This window comes from Lipomyces japonicus, assembly GCF_038497905.1.
Source record: "Lipomyces japonicus strain CBS 7319 unplaced genomic scaffold V1514scaffold_39, whole genome shotgun sequence".
NCBI classification, from domain to species: Eukaryota; Fungi; Ascomycota; class Lipomycetes; order Lipomycetales; family Lipomycetaceae; genus Lipomyces; species Lipomyces japonicus.
Genome location: NW_027117851.1, coordinates 49381 through 71161, shown reverse-complemented (window position 1 = coordinate 71161; position 21781 = coordinate 49381). Strand labels below are relative to the sequence as shown.

The 21781-nt window shown below is 41.8% G+C and overlaps 4 protein-coding genes across 4 annotated transcripts; 2 read left to right on the top strand and 2 right to left on the bottom strand.

The window, feature by feature from the left end:
• Positions 1 to 16: 16 nt before the first annotated feature.
• Positions 17 to 15898, bottom strand: V1514DRAFT_353785 (uncharacterized protein). The gene is made up of 14 exons (XM_066929558.1): positions 15175 to 15898; positions 14966 to 15114; positions 12020 to 14916; positions 8338 to 11961; positions 7967 to 8281; positions 7582 to 7912; positions 7429 to 7523; positions 7239 to 7376; positions 7086 to 7182; positions 6932 to 7028; positions 6706 to 6856; positions 2057 to 6656; positions 1482 to 1996; positions 17 to 1431 (listed from the first exon to the last, which is right to left on the bottom strand). Exons 1-14 carry the CDS (start codon positions 15825 to 15827, stop codon positions 115 to 117), a joined length of 14979 nt encoding a protein of 4992 aa, XP_066781856.1. The 5' UTR covers positions 15828 to 15898; the 3' UTR covers positions 17 to 114.
• Positions 15899 to 16280: 382 nt separating this feature from the next.
• On the top strand, positions 16281 to 17937 carry V1514DRAFT_348547 (integral peroxisomal membrane peroxin-domain-containing protein; the record flags this gene model as incomplete). The annotated part of the gene is made up of 4 exons (XM_066929340.1): positions 16281 to 16668; positions 16748 to 17137; positions 17270 to 17603; positions 17850 to 17937. The coding sequence occupies 4 exons, from the start codon at positions 16281 to 16283 to the stop codon at positions 17935 to 17937; spliced, it is 1200 nt and encodes a 399-aa protein (XP_066781855.1).
• A 230-nt stretch (positions 17938 to 18167) lies between these two features.
• On the top strand, positions 18168 to 19681 carry V1514DRAFT_335277 (uncharacterized protein). Its single transcript, XM_066928365.1, has 3 exons — positions 18168 to 18529; positions 18593 to 18652; positions 18725 to 19681. Exons 1-3 carry the CDS (start codon positions 18499 to 18501, stop codon positions 19594 to 19596), a joined length of 963 nt encoding a protein of 320 aa, XP_066781854.1. The 5' UTR covers positions 18168 to 18498; the 3' UTR covers positions 19597 to 19681.
• Positions 19645 to 21535, bottom strand: V1514DRAFT_335276 (SPX domain-containing protein). Its single transcript, XM_066928364.1, has 2 exons — positions 21191 to 21535; positions 19645 to 21131 (listed from the first exon to the last, which is right to left on the bottom strand). Exons 1-2 carry the CDS (start codon positions 21426 to 21428, stop codon positions 19783 to 19785), a joined length of 1587 nt encoding a protein of 528 aa, XP_066781853.1. The 5' UTR covers positions 21429 to 21535; the 3' UTR covers positions 19645 to 19782.
• Between the last annotated feature and the right edge of the window lie 246 nt (positions 21536 to 21781).

The window sequence follows — 21781 nt, the reverse complement described above, 5'->3', positions numbered from 1 at the left end:
ACGTGAACCAAAAAGACTAGAAACATATATTACAATATAAATAAATATAATACAAACAAAAAAAAATGCCAAAAACCAAAAAAAAAAAAAACAAACTTTTCTAATTTACTCCATTCATTGCAATTCCGCCACTTCGGCAAAATATTGTCGAAGCACGAGTGACAACACTGAGGGCAGCTCGCTAATGTTTCGAACAATCACGTAAAATTCAAACGGAAAGCTGTCCAGATAATTTGTCATTTTTAACACGTCCATGCCATTTTCATCCTTAACAAACTTGATTGAATTGATATCAGTAATAGAATTCGATTTTTGGCTGCCAGTACCGGCACCGGCACCGGCACTGCTGCTGCTGTCCGACTTGATCAATCCATCGACGATAATAAACACGAGCATAATTTTTTGCTCCCTGGCACGACGAGCCAATCGTTTCAACGTGGCGTGATCATCGCACATGCCGTCGGAAATAATAATTTCCAATTGCCACATGTCATTTTTGGCGTCCGTCTTGGCCTCGTCAAACAACGTAATTGATTGATCCACCAATGCCCTTACGTCAGTCTTTTGTTGATCGAATCCAAACCATTGAAACGCTTGTGCGCCAGATTCGGATGTGAACGGTCGTTGGAAAGGATGCACGACTTTGCACGTCTCGCCGAACCTGACAATCGACACCTGACCTGCTTCCAACCGTTCCAAGGCTTTCGAAACTAACGTGATCGTATCGAACGCGAGCCCGACACTATCGGATTCGTTCATGGATTTAGAATCATCCAACGCAATCATGATTTGATATTCCCGCTTGCTGGGCTTGGTCCGGCGCAGCCAAATCTTGTCCTTCTTATACTGACTGGCAATGTAGGGAATGATTCGTTTCATGTTTAATCGTTTGCCGGTGCGGAAATCTCCTCGCAGCTTGGTCGACAATGTCGGCTCCAAAATTAGTCGTAATTGCTCGCACAGTGCGTTAGACAGATCCTGCGTGGCCCGTTCATGATCTTGCCATAATTCACGCGCCTCTTCTAACGTTCGATATGCCAAGTCCTTGACGTCATTAATTTGCATTTCTGACGTTAACGCGTGCATGGCCGTGTCATCAACCTCGGCCGCATCGTGATCGGATTGCCAGTCAATGTCATTTTCAACCCCATCGTTGGTTTTCCGCTCGCCGACAATACCACCCAGTACTGGTTTCTGCATCTTGGAATCAGTATCGTCGTCATTGTTGTTGTTGTCATCGTCGTCATGCGCTACTGGCGCATCATCATTTGGATCTTCCAGCGCTTGCTCCTCGTTATGGGTTTCGTCGTCAATGGCCATGGAATCGTCTTCAATGACCTGTCGCTGATCCGTAGAAGCCGCACCTAATGCCTGCGTGTCATGACCAGCAGTGCTTTCATTCATATGACGATATTCACCAGTCGTTTTATCCTGAAATCAAATGTTAGTTAAAATATCGTAAACGAATAAAAAAAACGTACGTTTGCATCATTTGTAATCGATTCCTCAACATCATCATTTTCTGCTTGTTGAATTTCCTTATTACGTCGATGCCATTCCTGTGAGGAATCACCCAATTGTTTTTGTTGTTCGCTAGCTGATTTATCATCCTGTTCAGCAGCAGCAGAAATTTGATTTTCATCATCTTCATCGACATTTACTGAACCCTTTTCGGCAGCGTTGCTGTCCTCATTTGGTTGATTTGCATCCGCATCTTCACCTCCATCTTCCACACCATCTTCACCTTTTGCACCCGCATCCTGATTATCCTTCACGTTATCATCTTGAACTTCCTCAGGACCTCGCAAGCCTTCGCTTTGTGATTGCTTGTTTTCTTCCATATTTAAATCCGGTTCGTCGTCACGATTAGACTCGTTCCGATCAATCCTGTCTGCATCTGGATCATCAATCTCTTCACTGTCCACATCCATATCATCAACCGGCGCATCTTCTTCGTGGTCTTCCAACTTGTCATTATCATCATCCGCCGTGGCTTCTAAAAATTATTACATCAGTCAGAATCATGAATCACCTCGTACCATCATGTAAATCTTACCTTGAGGCTCGTTCTCATCCTTGTCATCATCAGATTGTAGATCTTCTTGATCATTAATGTCTTCATTAGAATTAAACTCGTCTTGATCAGGCTTGTCATTCAAATCCATGGGCTTGTCAAGTGGATCATTATCGGATTGGAAACCGTCATCATCATTCTCATCGTTGTTATTATCATCCATCTTGCTTTCATCTTCATCATTATCAAGATTCATGTCTTCTGGAAGATCTAACGCGTCGCCCTCGGGAGCAAGTGGTTCAAAATCTTCACCTTCCTTTTGTTGCACATTGTCATCCTGTTGCATGCCTTCATCCGCTTCTTCATCTTCCTCTATTTCTTCATCGTTTTCCTGTTCTGGATTCTGATCCTGTTCTGGCTGTTCTTGTTGTTGGTCTTGCTTATCATTATCCTTAGCTGCAAGATCATCAGTAAGGGTCGAATCTTGCATTTGCTGATCAGTATTCTTGTCCCTGGAATCTTCATCAACTTGATTATCGTCCCACATTTTCTCGTCCACAGCAGAAGCATCAAGATCATCCACATCCCCTACTTCTTCATCCAAATCTTCTTCGTCTTCTTCATTTTCATCTTTATCACTTCCTTCATCTTTTTCTTCTTCCCCTTCAATACTTTCTGTCTCTCCAGCCATGTCGCCATCAACAGAAACGGCATCATCATTTCCATTTTCGTCATCATCGTCCTTCTCTTTCTTTTCATTTGGTTGTTGGGCAAGATCATCCAAATTCTCATCTTCACCAACATCTTTGCTAATGTTTTCGGCTCCTTCACCGTCACCAAGACCGGTACCTTGTTGCACCGCGCCAGAGTGATCGTCATCTGATTGTTCTTGCGGTGAACAATATCCTGACGTGGCAACCGTCTGAAAAATTTTCAGAAGAATCAACGACGCCTTTGCAAATGTTGAATGATCCGCCGCAATGTTAAATATTAATTTTTGAGAAAAATCGATAAAGTTTTGAAGTAAAGGTGTTGCCAATGAAAACAACGTGCCAATAATTTGAGATGAACGTTCAGAACATTCAGTCTTGTTGACAATATCAATCGCTTCAAACACGGCCAAGTAAATATCTTCCAAATGAAGTGACAACAAAACCTTGACCGATCGTTGGTTTGAAAGATTAATCCAATTATCATCATCAACTAGAATCTTGTCCTGGCTTATGATGTCCTTCACTGTTTGAATAACAACTAAAATCGAATCAGATAATTTTCGTAGAGCCTTTTCCAAGTTGGGCAAAACACTATCGCCATCTACCGAAATGACAGCATCAGTAGTATCAGTGACTCTCGAACCATCAAGTTCGGCATTAATCGAGTTCAAAACAAATTTCACGATATATTCAAACGAGCTGTTTGTTTCAGCTGAAAGCAAGCTACAAGCTTTGCTTGTATTCTCATAAATTTCTTCAATAATTCGTTTATCCGATGCAGGACTTAAAGTAAGCCTCTGTCGTGTTTCGATGGCTGATGCAGACTGCACAGATTGTTCAAGCACGGTTGCAATATTGCGTAACCTGGACAAAAAATTTTCATCCTTGTCACCACCATTAAGCAACTCATGAGTCTGGGCGGTTACGGTAGCATAGTTAATCACAACGGAGAGTCGTTTAAGACTTGCAATCAAATTCGTCAATTTGTTTTCGCCCAGGTCTAGCCTTGTCACCACATTATCTAAACTTAACTTGCTCATGGACTTTACTTCTTCCACAGCTGCGTTCAACCGAGACCAGGAGCTTGATGCTTTCAAAATCGTACCTCTTTGATTAATCAATATGGAAAGCAAACTTTCAACACATCCAATTCCTCGTTGCGACTGAGTGGCAGTCAAATCTTCAGAATGGTTTACACCAGCGGATCTCACTTTAGGTAATGTTTCCAAGATCCTAAAGAAATAGTCATCAAACTGTTTGAGATTGTCGAACTGTGTGGTTCGGACTAAAACCTTGGTAACCGCATTCTGTTTTTCAAGCACATCAGATCTGACACGGAATTTCAACCCCATACGACGCAGTTCCTTTAACGTATCACTCAAAAGTTTTGCTTTTCTGGTTTTCAAAAACTTGATGACACCTTGGTTTTCTTCCGTAGCAACCGACGGCGTTTCTTTCTTTAACTGCAACATTTCGTCAATCAAATCTGCAGCAAATGGCAACAACGACGGAGTTTCATGTGACAATATCCCGGCTTCATATCTTGAAAGTAATCCGATGGTTGAGTTCAGATCGATTAATCTCTCAGGTCGTGTTTTCCATTGGGGAATATTGTCATTACAAATCGCGATCGCTGAAGGTTCCACAATTAAAGTGACCACAGTATCAACCTGTGCATGCTTGGCATGACTGTTGCGAATACCATTCCGCAACACGCCGTCGCCAAGACCAGCATCAAATAATTCCTTCACTGGCTGATTGAGAACAGCACGGAATTTGCGCACTGATTTGTAAAGTTTATGATGTGATCTCTTTGCACTCTCCTTCAATGCCTCAAAGTTCGTGTCTTTCCAACTTGCCAGCAAAATTGTCTCGGATACTTCCTTCTCAATAATCTTACGCTGTGAAGCAATCGATTCACGAACCAAGGGTACAAATTGTTCGTACAACCGGTAAACGTTTAGCATTGATGAATTAATTAGCCCAAACGAATCATTATAAGCCGCAAAATGAAGAGCATGAGTTGATACTGCTCTAATCAAATTGAGCCTGGTCTCTAACTGTCCTTTTGGTGATTCTCCCACAAACGTGGTAAGAGCTTGAACAAGTTCGTCAACATGATTAGACAAATTGACTCCATCATCAATAAGTCGCAATGGAACAGCAATCGAGTTCTCATAAATATAAAATAACCAATCAGTAGATGCATGATTAATATCAAAAACTTCTTTATCAAACATTGTTCTCCATGAAGACAACTCTAATCTTCTCCATTCGATAATAAGATTAGATAACTGATCGATAAAGTCCTGGACTGAAAATTCCCTGCTAGAAACTTTTTGCCATTCGTATAACGGCGCCAATTCTTTTTCCACATACACCAAAAATTTGGCAACAGGTGTACTGGTAGGAAGGTTCAACAATTCTGAACATAGATCGATACCATCCCTAAGAGTTTCCACTTCAGGCCATCTGTCGCTAAGCGCTTGCAAACGAGATCTTAATGCCAAAAAGATGTTGCACACTTTCTCAGCTTCTTGCAAATTTCGGCCTGTGTAAAATTTGTTCGAAGAGTCCAATGAAGTAATTCCATTGAGATTACTCGACAACGTGGAAAGCCTGAGCACGGTGGCTGGTAAAACTTTACTAATATCAGTCGATTCAGTCGAAATATCCTGCTTCATGACGGTCGCCAAACTTGTCAAGCCAGAATCCACCGTGCTCGTTATAGACAAATCATCATCAGGAAGACATTTAAACAACTTCAAGTAAAGATCCAAAACTTGGAAATCCAGTTCAGCTTCTGATTTCTTGTCGTCTAAGGCATCAGTCGAAATAACTTCGTCATAATCGGGGAACATTGACTTAAACTCCTCATCATCATCTTCATCATCATCCGCTTTATAAATTGTGGATTTTGATTGCAAATCTGCGGCTTCACGTTTCTTATTAAGTGACCAATGATAGTAGAAGTACTTGTAGACGATGTTTATCGATTCAATACTGAAATCATCAAGATGTCCCACAGCTGACTGTCTTAGTAAAATCCATTGAATAAACGACACATACAGATCCTTGACAATTCCATGAGGCAGGCTCTGATCAGTCGACACTTGCTGAACCTGTGACGCAAGTCGTGGTGGAGTTTCCCGAAGCATTAGAGAACCATCGACAAGCCATGAAAATGAACCAAACGTCAGATGATTTTCTTCATGAAAACCAGATAAAAGCCCGACACCAATTTTAGCAAATTGCAGGAATTCTTCAAACGGAGAAATGATGTCAATGTAATAAGGAAATTGGCGATGTAATCTGTCAATAAGCTGGTTCGTATTATGCTGAAACATGTCTGCGCTTTGCAGTCGTGACGGCGAACCTAAAGACACGGAAGTGATTAAGCGGCTAATGTTTTCTTCACCGGCAAATGATTCAAAAAACTGATGCAGTTCATAAAACAATGCTCGAGATTGACTCATCGGAGGCCTGTAACAAACCGGCTCCGGCAAGATTCCATAAACCGTCGACAGCTCTTCTTCAAGAGCAACCTTGCGAGGCCCTCCGCCAGATTCACCAGTGAATACAAACTGAGTAAGTTCTAATGCTTGAATCCATGACTGCAATCTACTTGATTTCCGTTGATGACGATCACGTTCAACATATGGCTTAATTGCAGGATCCAGTGGCGAGCTAGGAACATAAAGTCGAATCAATGTTTCTCCATAATGGATAAAAAGCTTTCCTAGTAAATCTTCGAAACCTACCCCCGAGTAGTTCGAAATTAGCTGTTTCAAGCTTTCTAATATCGGTAAAAACTCAGCAAATTCTGAATCTCGAACTTCATGGGCAAGATCTTCCACTGGATTGACAAAATTGGATAGATCTTCGTTATTGCAAAAGACGTTCGACCTTACACTAGGTGAACCCACCATCTAATATCATGTCAGCTTTGAAAAACTCAGTTAAGTTAGGCTTTATTACCTGGCACATATGACAAAGAAAAACTCGAATCATTAAAAAGATCTTGTCTGAACATATGAGCTGAGCACTCGAAGTTACAATTTTTTGCACAAAAGAGATTTCCTTTCGAATTTCGGCTACATCCGTTACCTTTCCGGCTTCAATGTTATTTCTGTTGTTTCAATTGTCAGTACGGTAAAAAAAAAAAAAAAAAACAGAATTACACGATTATATCAAGAATACGTACACAACACCAACCATTGATGAAACAATGCTACTATTAAAAAATTGCGACATTGAACCTGAATCTGACAAGGAAGAGAACAAGGCCCTGACAGGTATAACTAAAAAAAAAAAATCAACAAAAGTGTACCTGATTAAACCCAATGATGTTTACAAACCCTGTCTTTCAAAATCATGAAGATACGGAGTTAAACTTGAAACACCTCTACCAGAGAGATTCGAGAGCTCTAAATAGCGTGGCGACAATTCAATTTTCTAGACATTTATTAGTATCATGATGACGATCGTAAGGTGTGTATTTTAATTCATACCTTATTAGTTGACAAACTGAAAAGCTCGTCAATCTTCAAAGTGAAGTCTATCAAAGTCGCCAAATCTGCCTTGTTACCGTTATTCAATGATGATTTTGAAATGCTTCTGAGATATTCTTCGATTTTTATGTCAATCGCCTAGTTATTGTAAATATGAAATGAAAAAAAAAAAAAAGCAGCTACAACTGACCTTAAGTTCTGCATCCGACAAATAACCACCATTCACAACAACAGCTAATTTGCTTAATAGTTCTTCCTGCAACGCGACATGGAAGCCTTGAGCATCTATAAAATAATACATAAGCAAACATATCGCGAAAGGGTTTTTTTTAAATTGACCTACCCAAGTCCAAAATTGATGAAATTTCTCCCAATTTTGCAATAAAGCTTCTAATAATGTCGTACATTGCCCATCCCTCTGCAGTTATCGGGACCTTGGGATGCAAAATCTGCCAAATAGACTCCATATACTGACCAGTAGTTAGAATTAATCTTGCACTAAAGTTCTCCAGTGATGATTCAAAATTTCCCCTTTCAGAAATTGAAATAGATGACATGATATATTCAAGATGGTCTCGATAAATTGGAAATTGACTCTCATCCACATTATCCGAATCCACAAGGTCAATTAAGTCTTCACAAAGGTCAATCAAATCCGTAAATTGCTTCAAATTCTGTTGACTTATATTAGCATAACCATACTTTTCCACAAATTGTCAAACACTTACCGTCTGTGTCAACTGAGAAACATTGTCATCTAAAGTCGTGTACAAAAATTGCACAAGGTTAAACAAAAAGATAAAAATATCCTTCGATGGGTTAAGATTTCTTGCTCTAGAGATTGCCGCGGCAGATCGTTCAATGTAATTGAGCATGGAAATCTTTCTCTTGGCCGCTTTATCAGCAATTGCCTGAATTCGCTTTTTCAAAACAATCATTCTCAAAATTCCATCATACACGGCAGTAAGACTTTGCGTTTCTACCGTACCCAGCGATTTTGTAAAATATTCAATACCATATGAATTGAGCGAGGGACAAAATGACTATAAAATAAATGATTAGTCAATGACTACAAAGTTTGGGTTCTTTATTGACTTACCTGAAAATTTCCAAAACCTTCAATGTATAAAATATTATTGTAATATGTTTCAATTGCACGACCAAATGAAAATTGCATAAACTCTTCAAATATTTGTGATATTAATAATGCAACAGATTTTTCTTGATCAGTAAATAATGAAGATCGATTCACGGATTTCGCCCACCTGGTAATTGAATCCCGGTAAACTGTAGGAATACGATCAATATTGGCAAATGCCAAATACTTTGTATCTATTGACTGTTCGGCCGAACGCGACAAGACGTCAGTCAGCTGAGTAAATGTACGATATATAGCCTCAGATAATGATAATTCAGCAGACGTTGACTTGATTGCTTTGGGTGAACGACGGTCCAAGGAAAGGTTGTCCAAAGATTTAATAATATTGTCTTCTGAGTTTGCCACCGTAATCGTATCATAACTCACGCTTGACGAGTTGAGAACATCCTTATCAAATGACGTGGCACGGTTTCGGAGGTCGTCCAAATAAATTTCAATTCCACGGTTTCTCATTGCCCGAGACAATTCACCATGATGTGGATTGACGGTAAGGAACAGTCTAAAGTTCTTGTGAGGTTTGAGAATTTTAAGCTTGCCATCTTCCAAGCCACGTTCGTTAATGACAAGGACACCGTTGGGCTCAAGAAGTGAATTTAGCCTGTCAAGAACAGAAGGCCCACACAAATTAGCATTATCAAGAACCAACCAGTATCCTTCTTCGACTGCGCGGATCAAAATGCCATCGAACCATTCAAACATGGCGGCTTGCTTTTCAAACTGTTCATATTTTTGCAACAAATCTTCAATTTCGCTTACCATCGTATTTAGAATATGCAAGCGTTGATCTCCTTTACTGAGTATTGCTGAAAAAAGTTCAAGAACTATTGCCAAATATGAAATCGAAGTTTCTGAAACTTTCTCAGTTAAGTCAAATAGCTCACAAATAGTAGATTCGATTTCATTATGAGGCGGAGAAAACAAAGAATAGACGTTTGACACCAAGTTTACGGCAATTTCCTTAATTCGTTCCCATAATTTCGAAGCCCGCCGACTAAAATCTACCTGTTCAAAACCGCCAACAATATCCATACTATCAATATCACTGTTTATGGCAAATTCTTCTAATCTTGCACCACTGAGATCAGCCAACACTCTGATTAAACTAGTCTTGCCAGAATTTGATGGTCCGACAAGAATAGCTGGCCATGCCATATCCACACATGTCATTAAAGTTTCAAGTGCCAGTAAATCGCATTGCAGTACTGAAAGCTTAAACAACGATTTATTATTTCTGTGATTGACCGTGTTTCGGCTAAGAATCGAATGTCCTATTTGAAAGTAGTTGGTAGCTAATACATATTCTAAATGTCGTTCTGACACTTGCTGTTTAAAAAATTGCTGGTATATTCGATCAACAATGGCCCTGTCTTCTGCCGTCCTGAATCTCAACTTAACCACAATATCCAAAAATTCTCTGGGATTATCAAAACTTCTGATTTCGCTTGACTTTGAAAGAAGTTGAAACCAACGGATTGTATCTCGCAGATTAAATTCCCATGGCGCACCGATTCTTCCTAGTGTCTTGTTTCGAGAAGTTTCATGCTCCAGTCCAGAAATAAATGAAATAATTGACTGTGACATTGAAGAATTAATGTTTGGAAACAGCTGTTGCGTAATAATGTTAAGATCAGCTGGCGTCAATAAATCAACGTAAACCACAGTAAAACGATTAATAAAAGAAGCAGGAAGACCTTTGCGACCGCCACCCTGGTAATGTGAATTTTGAGCAGCAAATACTCTAAATTTTGGATGGCATCCAAATGTGCGATCGAGTTCCGGAATATACGCTTCTGCTCTGTGATCCAAACAGGCATTTAATCCTTCTAAAACGGACTGTGACGCCAAATTCATCTCATCAAGCAAGACCCAATGTCCATGTTGCATGGCATGCAAAAACGGAGCATCACGCCACACAAACTCACCACTCTTGCCACCTTCCACGGGACTGTCCGATCCAAAAAGATCCATCAAATCGGTTTGATCAGATAGGTTTATTCGTGTAAACTCTACGCCTGCAGCTGCAGCTAAAGCAGTCATAATACTAGTCTTGCCCACCCCGGGACTTCCTTCAAGCATTATCGGTTTTCGAAGCTGCATGCCCCTAATAATTCTCATTGCATTAAAAGATGTCGTCGGAGCGGAAAATGAAAACGGAACTTCGGGAGTTTCAAGACTGTACGGATCTCTATCTGTCTTAAAAAATCCGGCCGTAACTTCAGTTTGCGAAACATTCACGCTGACTGGTTGAGTGTAGATATCGCGCAAGTCAATCTGACAAGCTTGAGACAAATATTCAATACATTTTAATCTTTCCTTGGAAAGCAATTCTGGAGATTCTGCCAAGTATGCAAATGTGTTTGTGCCGAGAGTATCAATAAAAACCATTGAGGCTCCGTGTAAGAGTCTGACTGCGTTATCAAGCCCGTGAGTTGCTTGAAGAAATGAGATCCAAGAAAGCATGTCCCTGAGTGATACAACAGCACTGGAACTAGAAATAGAACTATGATACATCTCTGAGAACCATACTGCAAAAAGTACGATCGGTCGACTAAAAAACTTCACATCGGCCGGATCCAACTTGGAATTAACAATCTGATAAACATCATCAAGATTAGTGATTGCTGGAACCCAAATTTCAGTAAATCTATTTCTAAGGGCTGGAGAAAGTTCCTTTTTACCATAATCGCCACTTGGATTCATGGTTGCCAAAAACTGAAACCCTTCTGACGCGGTAACACCACTGTTCTGCGACCCTTTTTCGGCTAAAAGAATTGAACGTTCAGGTTCTAGTACACTGTTTAATCTTTCAAGTACCGAATCATCTGTAAGAGAAATCTCATCCAACAGGAAAAAATCACCATTTAGCAAAGCTTGTACCAAGCTACCATCGCGCCATTCAAAAAGAACATTGAGCCTGTGTCGAATATCGGTAATTCTCAGTGCAAACTCAGAATTTGAAGACTTTAAAGTGGAACGATCAAATAAGTTTAACAACTCATCCAAATCAAGCTCGTTCACGTTATCATATTCATTAACGAGTAAGGTTTTCAACTCAGAAGCCAACTGAGATTGCAATTCCGATCGATTTCTCAACGGTCTCTGGGCACCAATGATGTCGCTTGCCTCCGTATTTTGATGAGCATTTACAATATGCAATTGCTTGCCGAATACTTCGGCTAGAATTTGGCATACCGTAGTCTTTCCACAACCAGTTTCGCCGACAAGAAGAACGGGCTCGTTGTTGCGCAATGCCTCTTTGACAAGAATATACAACCGGCGCATTGAGTTATTCCAAACCGTACCGGGAAATAGTGCATCTGGAGTTTCATATCCTTTATAAAATGTATCGATATCTAACTTGACTTTCATGACTTTCTCAATTACATCCTTAACAACAACTTGTTCTTCCAATCTTCGAACACGTTCGGCTAATAATAAATAACCATGCAAGGCCAATTCTTCGGTACCAGTAGCTTTCCGGTTTGCCCATCTGAACAAGTCACGGAGGGTGGCAAACCCATTCTTCTCGAACAACCTGGTGGATTGTCGACGAACAGATAATTCCTAAAAAAAAATAATTAGCGATTTCTTCTTAGCATCTTAAAATCTATTAAAAAAATACCTTATAAACTTCAACAATCCGTCTAGCATAACTTCCAGGAATTTCACATCGATCTTTCAAAATGACTTCCAATTCGTTCTCAGGTATATCATCAAAATGCAATTCTAAAAATCGATTTCTAAATGCCCGTGATAGATTTTTTCTACCTCCATATAAACCTGGTGGATTTTGTGATGCAAATAATAAAAAGTGAGGATGCGGCTTAACCACTTCTTGAGTTTCCGGTATAAAAATTTCTCGGTTATCATCCAGCAATCTATTAAGAGCCTCCAAAACATCTGTTGGAGCCAAATTCAATTCATCCAACACAATCCAATACCCATTTCTTGCTGCTTCAACCAAAACTCCTTCTTGAAAACGCAAATTACCCTTTTCATCGGATACGTAAGAACCAAGGTATTCCTGTAAATCAGTATGCTCATGATTATTGATTCTAACAAATTTATGACCAGTCTTTTTTGCTAAATAATTAATCATACTCGTTTTACCACTCGAGGTTGGCCCTTGAATAAGAACCGGAAACCGTCGCGTGGCAGTGGCGCGAACCAAATTCAACAAATTCTTTTTAACAAACGGCGTGATGATATAATGGCTCTGATCATCAGGTTCAAACTGGCCTGCTTCAAGCCAGTAATGTTCAAATTTTATGTACTCACCTTCACCTGGCTTATTCGGTACCTTTTTCAATACTGATCTGGGATTTCTTAACCTCGCAATAGTAAAATTGATAATGACGGGAATTAAAACTTCCTCTGATGCCTTGTCAAGTAATGTCAAAAACGACATGCAAAATCCCTCGTACAATGCGCGCCTGAGTCCATAGGCAGGAACAATATCCCTCACGTACACCAGCGTGCGTGACAGCGTTCTAATACTAAAATGCGGCTTTTGATTCGCACCATCCACAATCCTATGCTCTTCTGCCAACCGCTTTGCCTCGAGATACAAATTTGCCACATCTTGGCATGCTCCTTCACCTTCGTTGCCGACAGCCAACTGGCCGATATACTTTTCCACAATCGTAAGCAAATCTGACGGATCTTGATCGGGCGAGCCAACAAAAACTTCGGTAAACCGAGCACGGAACCCAGCCGGAAGATCGCGCTTGCCGACATCGGTTGCCGGATTCATGCATCCAAATAATCGGAAGTTAGGATGCGCCTTGACAGCTTCCATGTCACCCTTTTCTGATAATTGAACGCAAGCACCTTCTCCACCCTCAATAAGCAAATCGCTAATGCTTTCGAGAGTATCTGGAGCGGCTAGATTAATCTCATCAAGTAAGACCCAATCGCCATTACGAACCGCGCGAACTAACGCACCATCAATAAACTTGTATACAAACGAATTTGCCAAGTTTTTATGCTGGGATTCAAATGCGATAACTTTTTGCAAAAATTCAGACCACATGCGAAGCAGATTTTCACCCTTGCGACCTTCAAGCTTTCTTTTCTTGCTTGGTTGTTCATCATGCTTGACCTGCTTGGCGATCACATCTTCCGCCATTGACACGGCTTCTTTCCATAGTCGAATAACATTTTTCCATTGATTCTTGATAAAGCACCGGGTAAGAACGGTGCTAAATCGTTCGTTACGCTTACTGGAAAACGTGCTTTCAAACAAATTGTCAAACTCCTCGCGTAACGGGACCGCGACACTGCGAACGTCAACCGGCTTGTAACCACCGAGCAAATCCGAAGCTTCAGTTTGTTGAGAAACATTGATCACCACTAACTTTTGTCCTAAACTTGAAGCTAATTGCTGAACCACCGTGGTCTTGCCCGTTCCGGTTTCGCCAACAAGAAGAAGCGGTTCGCGCATGTTGACGCAAGTTGCAATTTGCTCTAGCAGCCGTAGCGTATGCTTGGTGTGAGCAAACAGCGATTGCATATTCGTTCGTCTTTTGCTCTTGATCACGGGACTTTTCTCAACTGACATCCTTCCAATACTGATGGCATCTTCTGAGTCTCTGTAAGTCGGAACATGTGTGGAAAGATAATGCTCGACCACATGAGGAGCAATATTCATGGCAGATCCAATTACGCCAACAATGATTGTTCTGGCTTCTGTTACCCGAATGCTACCAGCAAACGTATCTACTGCTTCATAGAAGACAGAATCAAAAACGTCCGCCGGTAATCCAGAAGAAAAATCCACGTTGGACAAATTGAACAAAATCAAGTCAACCCTGCGTGCCCATTTGATTAAATCTCTTGATGAAAAAATTCGATTCTGAGCGCCACGAGTAAGCGCAAGAAATTTTGCGTCCCTGTATGCATTTCGAACTAATACATAAACATCCCTCATCAAATGCGCCAAAGTATTAAGCCTTGGATATTTTTCAAGCACGATTTGTTCCAATTCATCGTCCGTAATCATGTCTAACGCAACATGACTCCACAACTGCCTGCCAATAAAATCCTTTTTATGAGAACCTTGAAGTTCAGTAATTGTGGAAATAATTTGAAATTCCGATCCGGCACGAATGGTTTCGCCTCGAGACGGAATTGAAATTTGCCGTTGTTGAACAAGAGATAACAACACGCTGACCACTTCATTCGGAGCTTTATCGATATCTTCAACGACTACGACTTTACCCTGTCGCACTGCGCTAGCAAGAATTCCCTGCTTCCACACAAATGATCCGGGAGTCTCTCCAGTTGAGTAAGTACCAACCAGCAATTTTGTATCTGTTTGATCACCCAGGTGCAACCTAACAATATCTGACTCTGGTCTGGCAAGTTTGGATAAAATGTGTTCAATCAAAAAAGTTTTGCCGCACCCTGGAGGGCCTGTAATTAATAGTGGGTTTGACAAGCGAATGACATTCGCCAATGATCTTATATTGCGAATAGTGGTTGGCGTGTGAACAATTGGGATCGTGTTACCGGTTAACGCTATATCATGTTAGCTACAATTGGAACTCATAAAAATGGTATGACATACGTGAATATCTTGGAACCAAAATTCCGCACAAGTTCGCCGTTCGCCAAGACAAGCTTGAATCAACAATAGAAATAAGAGATTGATTAAGTGAGTAGTCGGTTTCAGATAATAATTGCTTTGCTGATGATATGCGCTTAGCTTCCAGAAATCTAGCATTCAGTTAGCACAAAAAGTTAACGTTGTCGTTTTTTTTTTCCCCTGATACATACGGAAAAAATAGATAGTCGACGTTGGCTTCGCCTTCATATGTTCCAGGAATCTCTGTGTCTGTGCCAACACATTGCTCAATTAATTGTGCCGAAGCTGCATCAGCCAAACCAATATGAATAGCCCATATCTGAATTCTCAAAAACTGTACTGCTTTGCTGCTGCCTGGTCGTTGATTCGCGTTAGTCCATGAGATAAACTCTGGCGTATGAACCAAATGTCCAAATCTACGCCTGTCAAATGCCAAAAGCCGATACAGCGCAACCAAAAGCTGTAATTCTTGCTGCTCTAAAACCTGTAGATCACGAAAAGGATTAAGAATTTTAAAGAATGAATCGGCATGAGCAGAGATGTGTGGGATCAAGGGTAGCACCCTGGCGAACGCGGCGGCAACCGCACCAGCCTGGGTGAAATCCTCATGCAACCAATGCCCAGCAAAATCGGGAAAAAGACTGTAGTATGCTCGCAATACTGGCAGAGTGTAAATTGGATTTATTGCCAGCTTGGCCAAAAATTGAATCTCATTTTGCCCAAAGTTGTTATCGCTAAGACGGGCATGCCATTGATCAGCCTCTGAGCCCACGTTCTCCCGAAGCCTATTGGCTGCCAGATTCAGATCAATCTGAAAATCTGCAGAACCCAACTCCAAAGTCATAACGGAGTAAACAAATGCTAATACCGTACGGCTTTGGAACTCTTGGTCGTATAGTGGGAGGTGGTGACTTTTTTGAAATTCTTTAATTTTTTTTTTTCCTTTCATATTTGGGAGTTTAAAGTTGTAATATGCACGTTACCCGGAGTGAAATTAATAGAAAGTGGTTGTCAAAAGTGGGGTTGAACAAACCAGATTGGGAGTTTTGCTTTTGCTAGCGATGCTTGGTAAATTGCATTGCCAATTCCAAGAGCTTTTATCCCCAAAATTACAACAATAGATTACGTAACAGACACTCCGCCAATTCTCGTGACAATTTCCAGAAAGGCCAGTCAGTTGGTTGTTCTCCGCAATCCAAAGGTGAATTTGAACTCTTCATTCCTGTGCACGTTTTACTTAGTCTGGATTCTACCATGCTAATGCATGGCTGCGCTTGAGACTCCCTGGCTTATATCGATGTCTTTTCCCGCTGCTCAAGCTGTTGCTCCAACTGGAGCTCAACCTTCTTCTGGCTCGGCTACAACCGCCGTATCCGCAACGGCCACCTATGCCACGTTTGTAGCACCAGACACGAACCAGATCAAGCAGCACTCGCCGCTACTTCTACAGACTCCTCCTACTGTGACCAGAGCGTTATCTTTATCGTATCGCTACATTCTGGCTGCCGATCGCGCCGCGGCACTGCTGACATGGACATCGGGTGACGTATGGTCGAGTTTCCTGCTTGTTTGTGTTTGGGCTGGCCTGGTTCTTCATTGGGAGACGCTAATTAGATATGCTGGTCATCTCCTCGCCGTTGGCGCAGTGGCTGGATACGTGCACATCCATTCCAAAGTGGACAAAGGTGAGTCGACTGAATTTTGCCTGACAGGCACGTGAAAAAAAAAATTGGGATTCGAAATCTAATCTGGATATGCCGGCAGAACAACAAGAGCACCCGACACTGGATGCGATCATTCATACTTTAACAACCCTGACAACACGTTTGGATATGTTTTTTTCCCCAGTGACATCGCTGTCGCTCACTAACCGTGACTTGACAAGATTACTCGCCACGACGTTGTTTTTGTCGCCGGTGTATATTTTCATTGCGTTTTACATTCTCACGCCGCGATTGATTTTACTGAGCTTTGGATCATTTGTGCTGACATATCATTCGCTTCCGGCCAGAGTATCTCGCACGATTCTGTGGCGATCTCGTACGGCCAGATTGTTATCGTTTTACCTGACCGGCATAGATTTTTCCAAGCGGAAACGTTCTGTCTCACTCGACCATGCTGTGGCAGCTTCTGCACATAGGGTTCAGAGTGGAGGTTCTAATGCTGCTGCTGCTGCTGCTGCTGCTCCTCCGTCCTCCTTTTCTTTGCCATTAAATGAAAGCAATGGTGGCAGTGGCAGCGCCAAAAATATTATTGCCAACGCTAAAAAGAGCCCGACTGAACCAGTAAGGTTCACTTACGTTGTGTATGAAAATCAACGTAAATGGCTGGGCATAGGATGGACCGCAAACCTGTTAGCGTACGAGCGCACTGCATGGGCTGATGAGTTTCTGAATGAATGCCTAGGCCTGGATGAATTTACGCTTCCAGATGCGGAGGGCACTGGCATGCGTTGGAAATGGGTTGATACGCAATGGCGCGTAGATAGATCGAATGGAGATGATGATGGCTGGATTTATTACGATAATACTTGGAAAAAGGGTTCAAAAGAAGACGTGTTTGGCAAGTACACCCGACGAAGAAGATGGGTGCGAAATGCGGAACTTGTGGAAGATGAAGAGTTATTGGCACGGGAAGACGGTTCTGGTCAAGAAGATGTCAATCAAGTTGGTGAAGTTGAAGAGAATTATGTGGAGCGGAATGAAGACCGGGCGGCGGAAGCCGAAGAAAATATTGATGCCCACCAAGCTGAGACAGAAATCGGCAACGAATCAAGTGAAAATAGTCCGACTTCAGCGACGTCTTCGCGGTCGTCATCATCATCGTCATCATCCAAACTGAATTCGTGGAGCGAAATAAAACGAAGGACGATGCTGCGACACGCGAAGAAAGGAAGCGATGCATCAAGCGTCGCTAGTAGTGGTAATGTGCCGCCACCACAGGAAGTCGAATAATATGATATGTACATGTATATTATTTGTGTTGATATATTTTAGAAATTGATCATGTATGCCCAACTAAACAAAACGGATAGTCGAAACGGTTTTTAAATTCCGCAGCCATATATATATCATTGCCAAAATATGTCAACGCCATCGTTTCCCCTTTCCCGAAGCGCATATCTGGCCCGAGCTGTGGGTGATCTTTGTAGATTACGAAAACTTAAACGAAATGAGGCGTAAACTATCAATTATGTGAACTACGTAGCGTTCATGTTGCTTGAAACCCAGTCAGAGATGTCAAATTATCTACGAAAACGAGATTTACTATTCTAAATGCAATTTTCTTTTTCAAATTTACACATTAGTACATTGCGGATGTTGAAGCGGGAGGTCGAAATAACAAGGCCGCGGCCGTGCGCGGTACTTTATCTGATGGGGTGTATACAAGACAAGGATAAGAGATCACTCTCGGTTTCTATATAATCGTATAATTGTACAAATCATCTTTTTATTAATTTTATTGATATTACTATTATTATTATCATTATTATTATCATTTTTAAATACCCCCAAATGGCATCTTCGTTCGACGTTAATGCGAATGGTACCGTATACTACTTTCAATTGAACTTATTAGATAGTTAACAATAAATAATTCAATTTATAGGTATCGTTTACAAACATTTTCAAGCCAGAAACGTTTCAATAATTAGTTGCCCATTTTCAGGTAAATTACTTTATTATTAAACCGTGAGTTTTTTTTTAATTTTTTATTTTTTTTTTAATTCGTTTTCGTTAGGAGGCCAGCCGCGAGACGGAGTCGAAACCGGGCCGAATCATGTTCTTGAAGCCGGCTTGGCCAAGCAACTTGAATCACTAGATTGGACGGTTAATAAGATTTATGATCTCGAATTTGTTGAACCTGAATCTGATCCCGACGAGGGCAAACTAAAACGGCCTTTGTACGTTGGCACGTCGACCAAGTTAGTCGCTGACACCGTGACCGCCACGCTAGAATCCGGATCATTACCATTAACAATCGGTGGTGATCATTCGTTGGCCATCGGCACGGTTTCAGGTGTACTGGCACGATTACCTGACACATGCCTGATCTGGGTCGATGCTCATGCCGACATTAACACGCCGCAATCCACAGAATCAGGCAACATTCACGGCTGCCCGTTATCGTTTGTCATGGGTCTGGCCGAACCATGCCCACCACAGTTCGCATGGGTAAAGCCAGCACTAGCTGCCAACAAGTTAGCATACATTGGTTTGCGCGACGTGGACGCTGGCGAGCGCGATATCTTGCGCAAGCATAACATTGCCGCGTTTTCCATGCATCATGTTGACCGGTACGGCATTGGCAAGGTTGTTGAGATGGCACTGGAACGCATTAACCCAGACGGCAAGGCGCCGGTTCACTTGTCACTCGATATCGATGCGGTTGACCCGGTAGAGGCACCGGCAACCGGTACGCCCGTGCGCGGAGGCTTAACGTTGCGTGAGGCGTGCTACGTTTGTGAAGCCATTGCCGAGACCGGAAACCTGGTGGCCATGGACTTGATGGAATGCAACCCAGCCCTAGGCGAGAACGCAAGTTCCATAAAGGCCACAATTTCTGCCGCTTGCAGTCTTGTCAGATGCGCCATGGGTGAAACATTGCTATAACATTAATTTGAATTGTTGTATTTAAATTAACTGACTTAAAACCTATTATTAATGTAATCAAAGTAATCATTTTATTTGCTCCCTCAAATATAATTAACAGCATAAATTTTCAAAATACTAACCCAGCGCCCCCTCCCCAAAAGTAAAAATTAAAAAAAAAATGAATCCAACTATTTTTCCCATAAATCACATAATAACACATTTCTGTTCGTCATTAACATTGAGTTGCTCCTTAACCACTTCTCGATCGTTGGCAATTTGTTTTTGCTTGGCTTCCTTGGGGAAGTATAGCAACAAGTGATTATACAACCCGGTATCAATGTTCCTGCCACTGGCTGACAATAATACTTTTTGCCTGCATATTGGACAATTGTCTTTATTCTGACGTTGCAATTTCACCAGGCATCGAATGCAAAATACGTGACCGCAGTCAAGCCTGACCGGTTTAAACGCAAGCAGGTAGCATACGGGACAAATATAATCGTCCAATTGTGGAATGATGGTCAACAATTGATCTGCCATGGCAAAACATACCGATTTTGCAATCGAAGAACTGGCCGAATTCACCGTCGTTGTGGCCGTGGCCACGGCTGTTGTCATGGCGGTCGTCATGAAAACCGGATTGTTAAAATAAAAATTAGGAAACACTTGCCGAGATGAAAGAGCGGTTTGCTTGTCGAATTTTTTGAGAATCTTGGTCATGGCGGTTTGGTTTAGGGATTGAAACTGCATCGATTGCAGGAGTGATAAGTTAATATTCCAAAATTGTTCAAATAATTCTTTTGATTCCTTAAGTTTAAACCGTTTTAACAAATTCATATTTTCCAGTTCATTGGTAAACCACATAAGTTGTTCCTTAGCCTTGTCTGCGTTTCGTTCGCCATGATCGAGTTCGACGGATGAAAAAAACACGCCAGCGTCGATATACAACCTAAAGATCTCACGCCAGACGTACAAGTCATTCTTTTTCTGAAACGGAGACGTCACATACGGCAGCTTGCGAGACAACTGAACGACTTCATCCGACATGATTTTCTGTTGCTCTTCTTGCAAGCTATCCAACGCAGCCAGCTCGGAGCAAAGCATGTGGAAAAATTCCGAGTCAGAATGCAAATGAATCTCAATCGTCCTGGTTGTTCCTGTAATTATGTTAGCATCACCGGCGCCGGCATTGTCATCGACCGTGCCTGCATGAGTATTATGAAGCCCACGCACATGCAGGCTGTTGTCGGCATCAAACATGTCCTTGTATTCGTAGCTTAACCTCCGTTCCCGCTTATCATGATCGCATCGTATGATTTCAACGTCTTGTCTGTCGGAAATAAAAATGTCATTGTCGTCTTCGTCATCATCGTCATGGTCGGTGCTCACGACTTGAACATATGGCTGATCCCGCTTCGCGCCGGCAGCATTTGCCTTGGCAATCAATTTCTGCAGCTTGATTCGCGTGTCCGCCGAGATCTCTGCAGACAATGGTGTGCCGTTCACAGCATCAAGGTTTATACTGATTTTTGGCACGAACTCGTGCAGTGATCCTTTAATTCCCGGTCAAGTTAGCGCTTGGAACCCTACCATAGCAACGTTATTAGCTTACCTTCAAACGAATAAATCAACTTGGGCCTTGGCCCTCCACCACTACTACTACTCCGCTGAGCGTTTTCGTAAGCAAGAAGCAATTGCAACGTTTCCTTTTCCAATCCCAGCTCTTCCAATTCAGACACGACCTTGTTAATGCATTTTTTCAAGGCCTTGTACTGAATTGCGGCCGACACCCATTCCTTGGGAATATTTTCCTCATCCAGCAATTGCTGAAATACTTTTGCAAACTTCATCGTCGCATTTTCTACCGCGGATCTGGAACGGGCGAGCAGAACGAACGAACTGAACCGATTTTATGAATGGTACGCCTGAAAGGAAATTTCCCTCTCCGGGGTTCACCGTTCGCCAATTAACGCTCTCACGTGCACGGCCATCGATTTAAACTTTTGGATAACATTTATGATCAAGCCAAACAACCACAATTAAAAGTCCCATGTCTTTGGCAGCTTTGAGAATGTCTAATTATTCGCAAGTCCGACATCTCGGTTACGCCAATCTACTCGTTGTCTTTCATTGCTCCAATGTCCACCGGACCAGACATAACCGATAGTGTTTGGTCTAAGAATACAGGAGAATACGCATGACT

What these genes read in the sequence shown, in the direction of transcription:
- V1514DRAFT_335277 (XM_066928365.1), top strand. Translation starts at nt 18,499, where the DNA reads ATGGCATCTTCGTTCGACGTTAATGCGAATG. An exon ending in GTTCGACGTTAATGCGAATG is followed by an intron (nt 18,530 to 18,592) that starts GTACCGTATACT and finishes TTCAATTTATAG; the next exon opens with GTATCGTTTACAAACATTTT. An exon ending in AATTAGTTGCCCATTTTCAG is followed by an intron (nt 18,653 to 18,724) that starts GTAAATTACTTT and finishes CGTTTTCGTTAG; the next exon opens with GAGGCCAGCCGCGAGACGGA.
- V1514DRAFT_335276 (XM_066928364.1), bottom strand. Translation starts at nt 21,428, where the DNA reads ATGAAGTTTGCAAAAGTATTTCAGCAATTGCTGGATGAGGAAAATATT. An exon ending in GTTGATTTATTCGTTTGAAG is followed by an intron (nt 21,132 to 21,190) that starts GTAAGCTAATAA and finishes CGGGAATTAAAG; the next exon opens with GATCACTGCACGAGTTCGTG.
- V1514DRAFT_353785 (XM_066929558.1), bottom strand. Translation starts at nt 15,827, where the DNA reads ATGACTTTGGAGTTGGGTTCTGCAGATTTTCAGATTGATCTGAATCTG. An exon ending in TTTCTCAGTTGACACAGACG is followed by an intron (nt 7,913 to 7,966) that starts GTAAGTGTTTGA and finishes ATAAGTCAACAG; the next exon opens with AATTTGAAGCAATTTACGGA. An exon ending in TCATCAATGGTTGGTGTTGT is followed by an intron (nt 6,857 to 6,931) that starts GTACGTATTCTT and finishes TTGAAACAACAG; the next exon opens with AAATAACATTGAAGCCGGAA.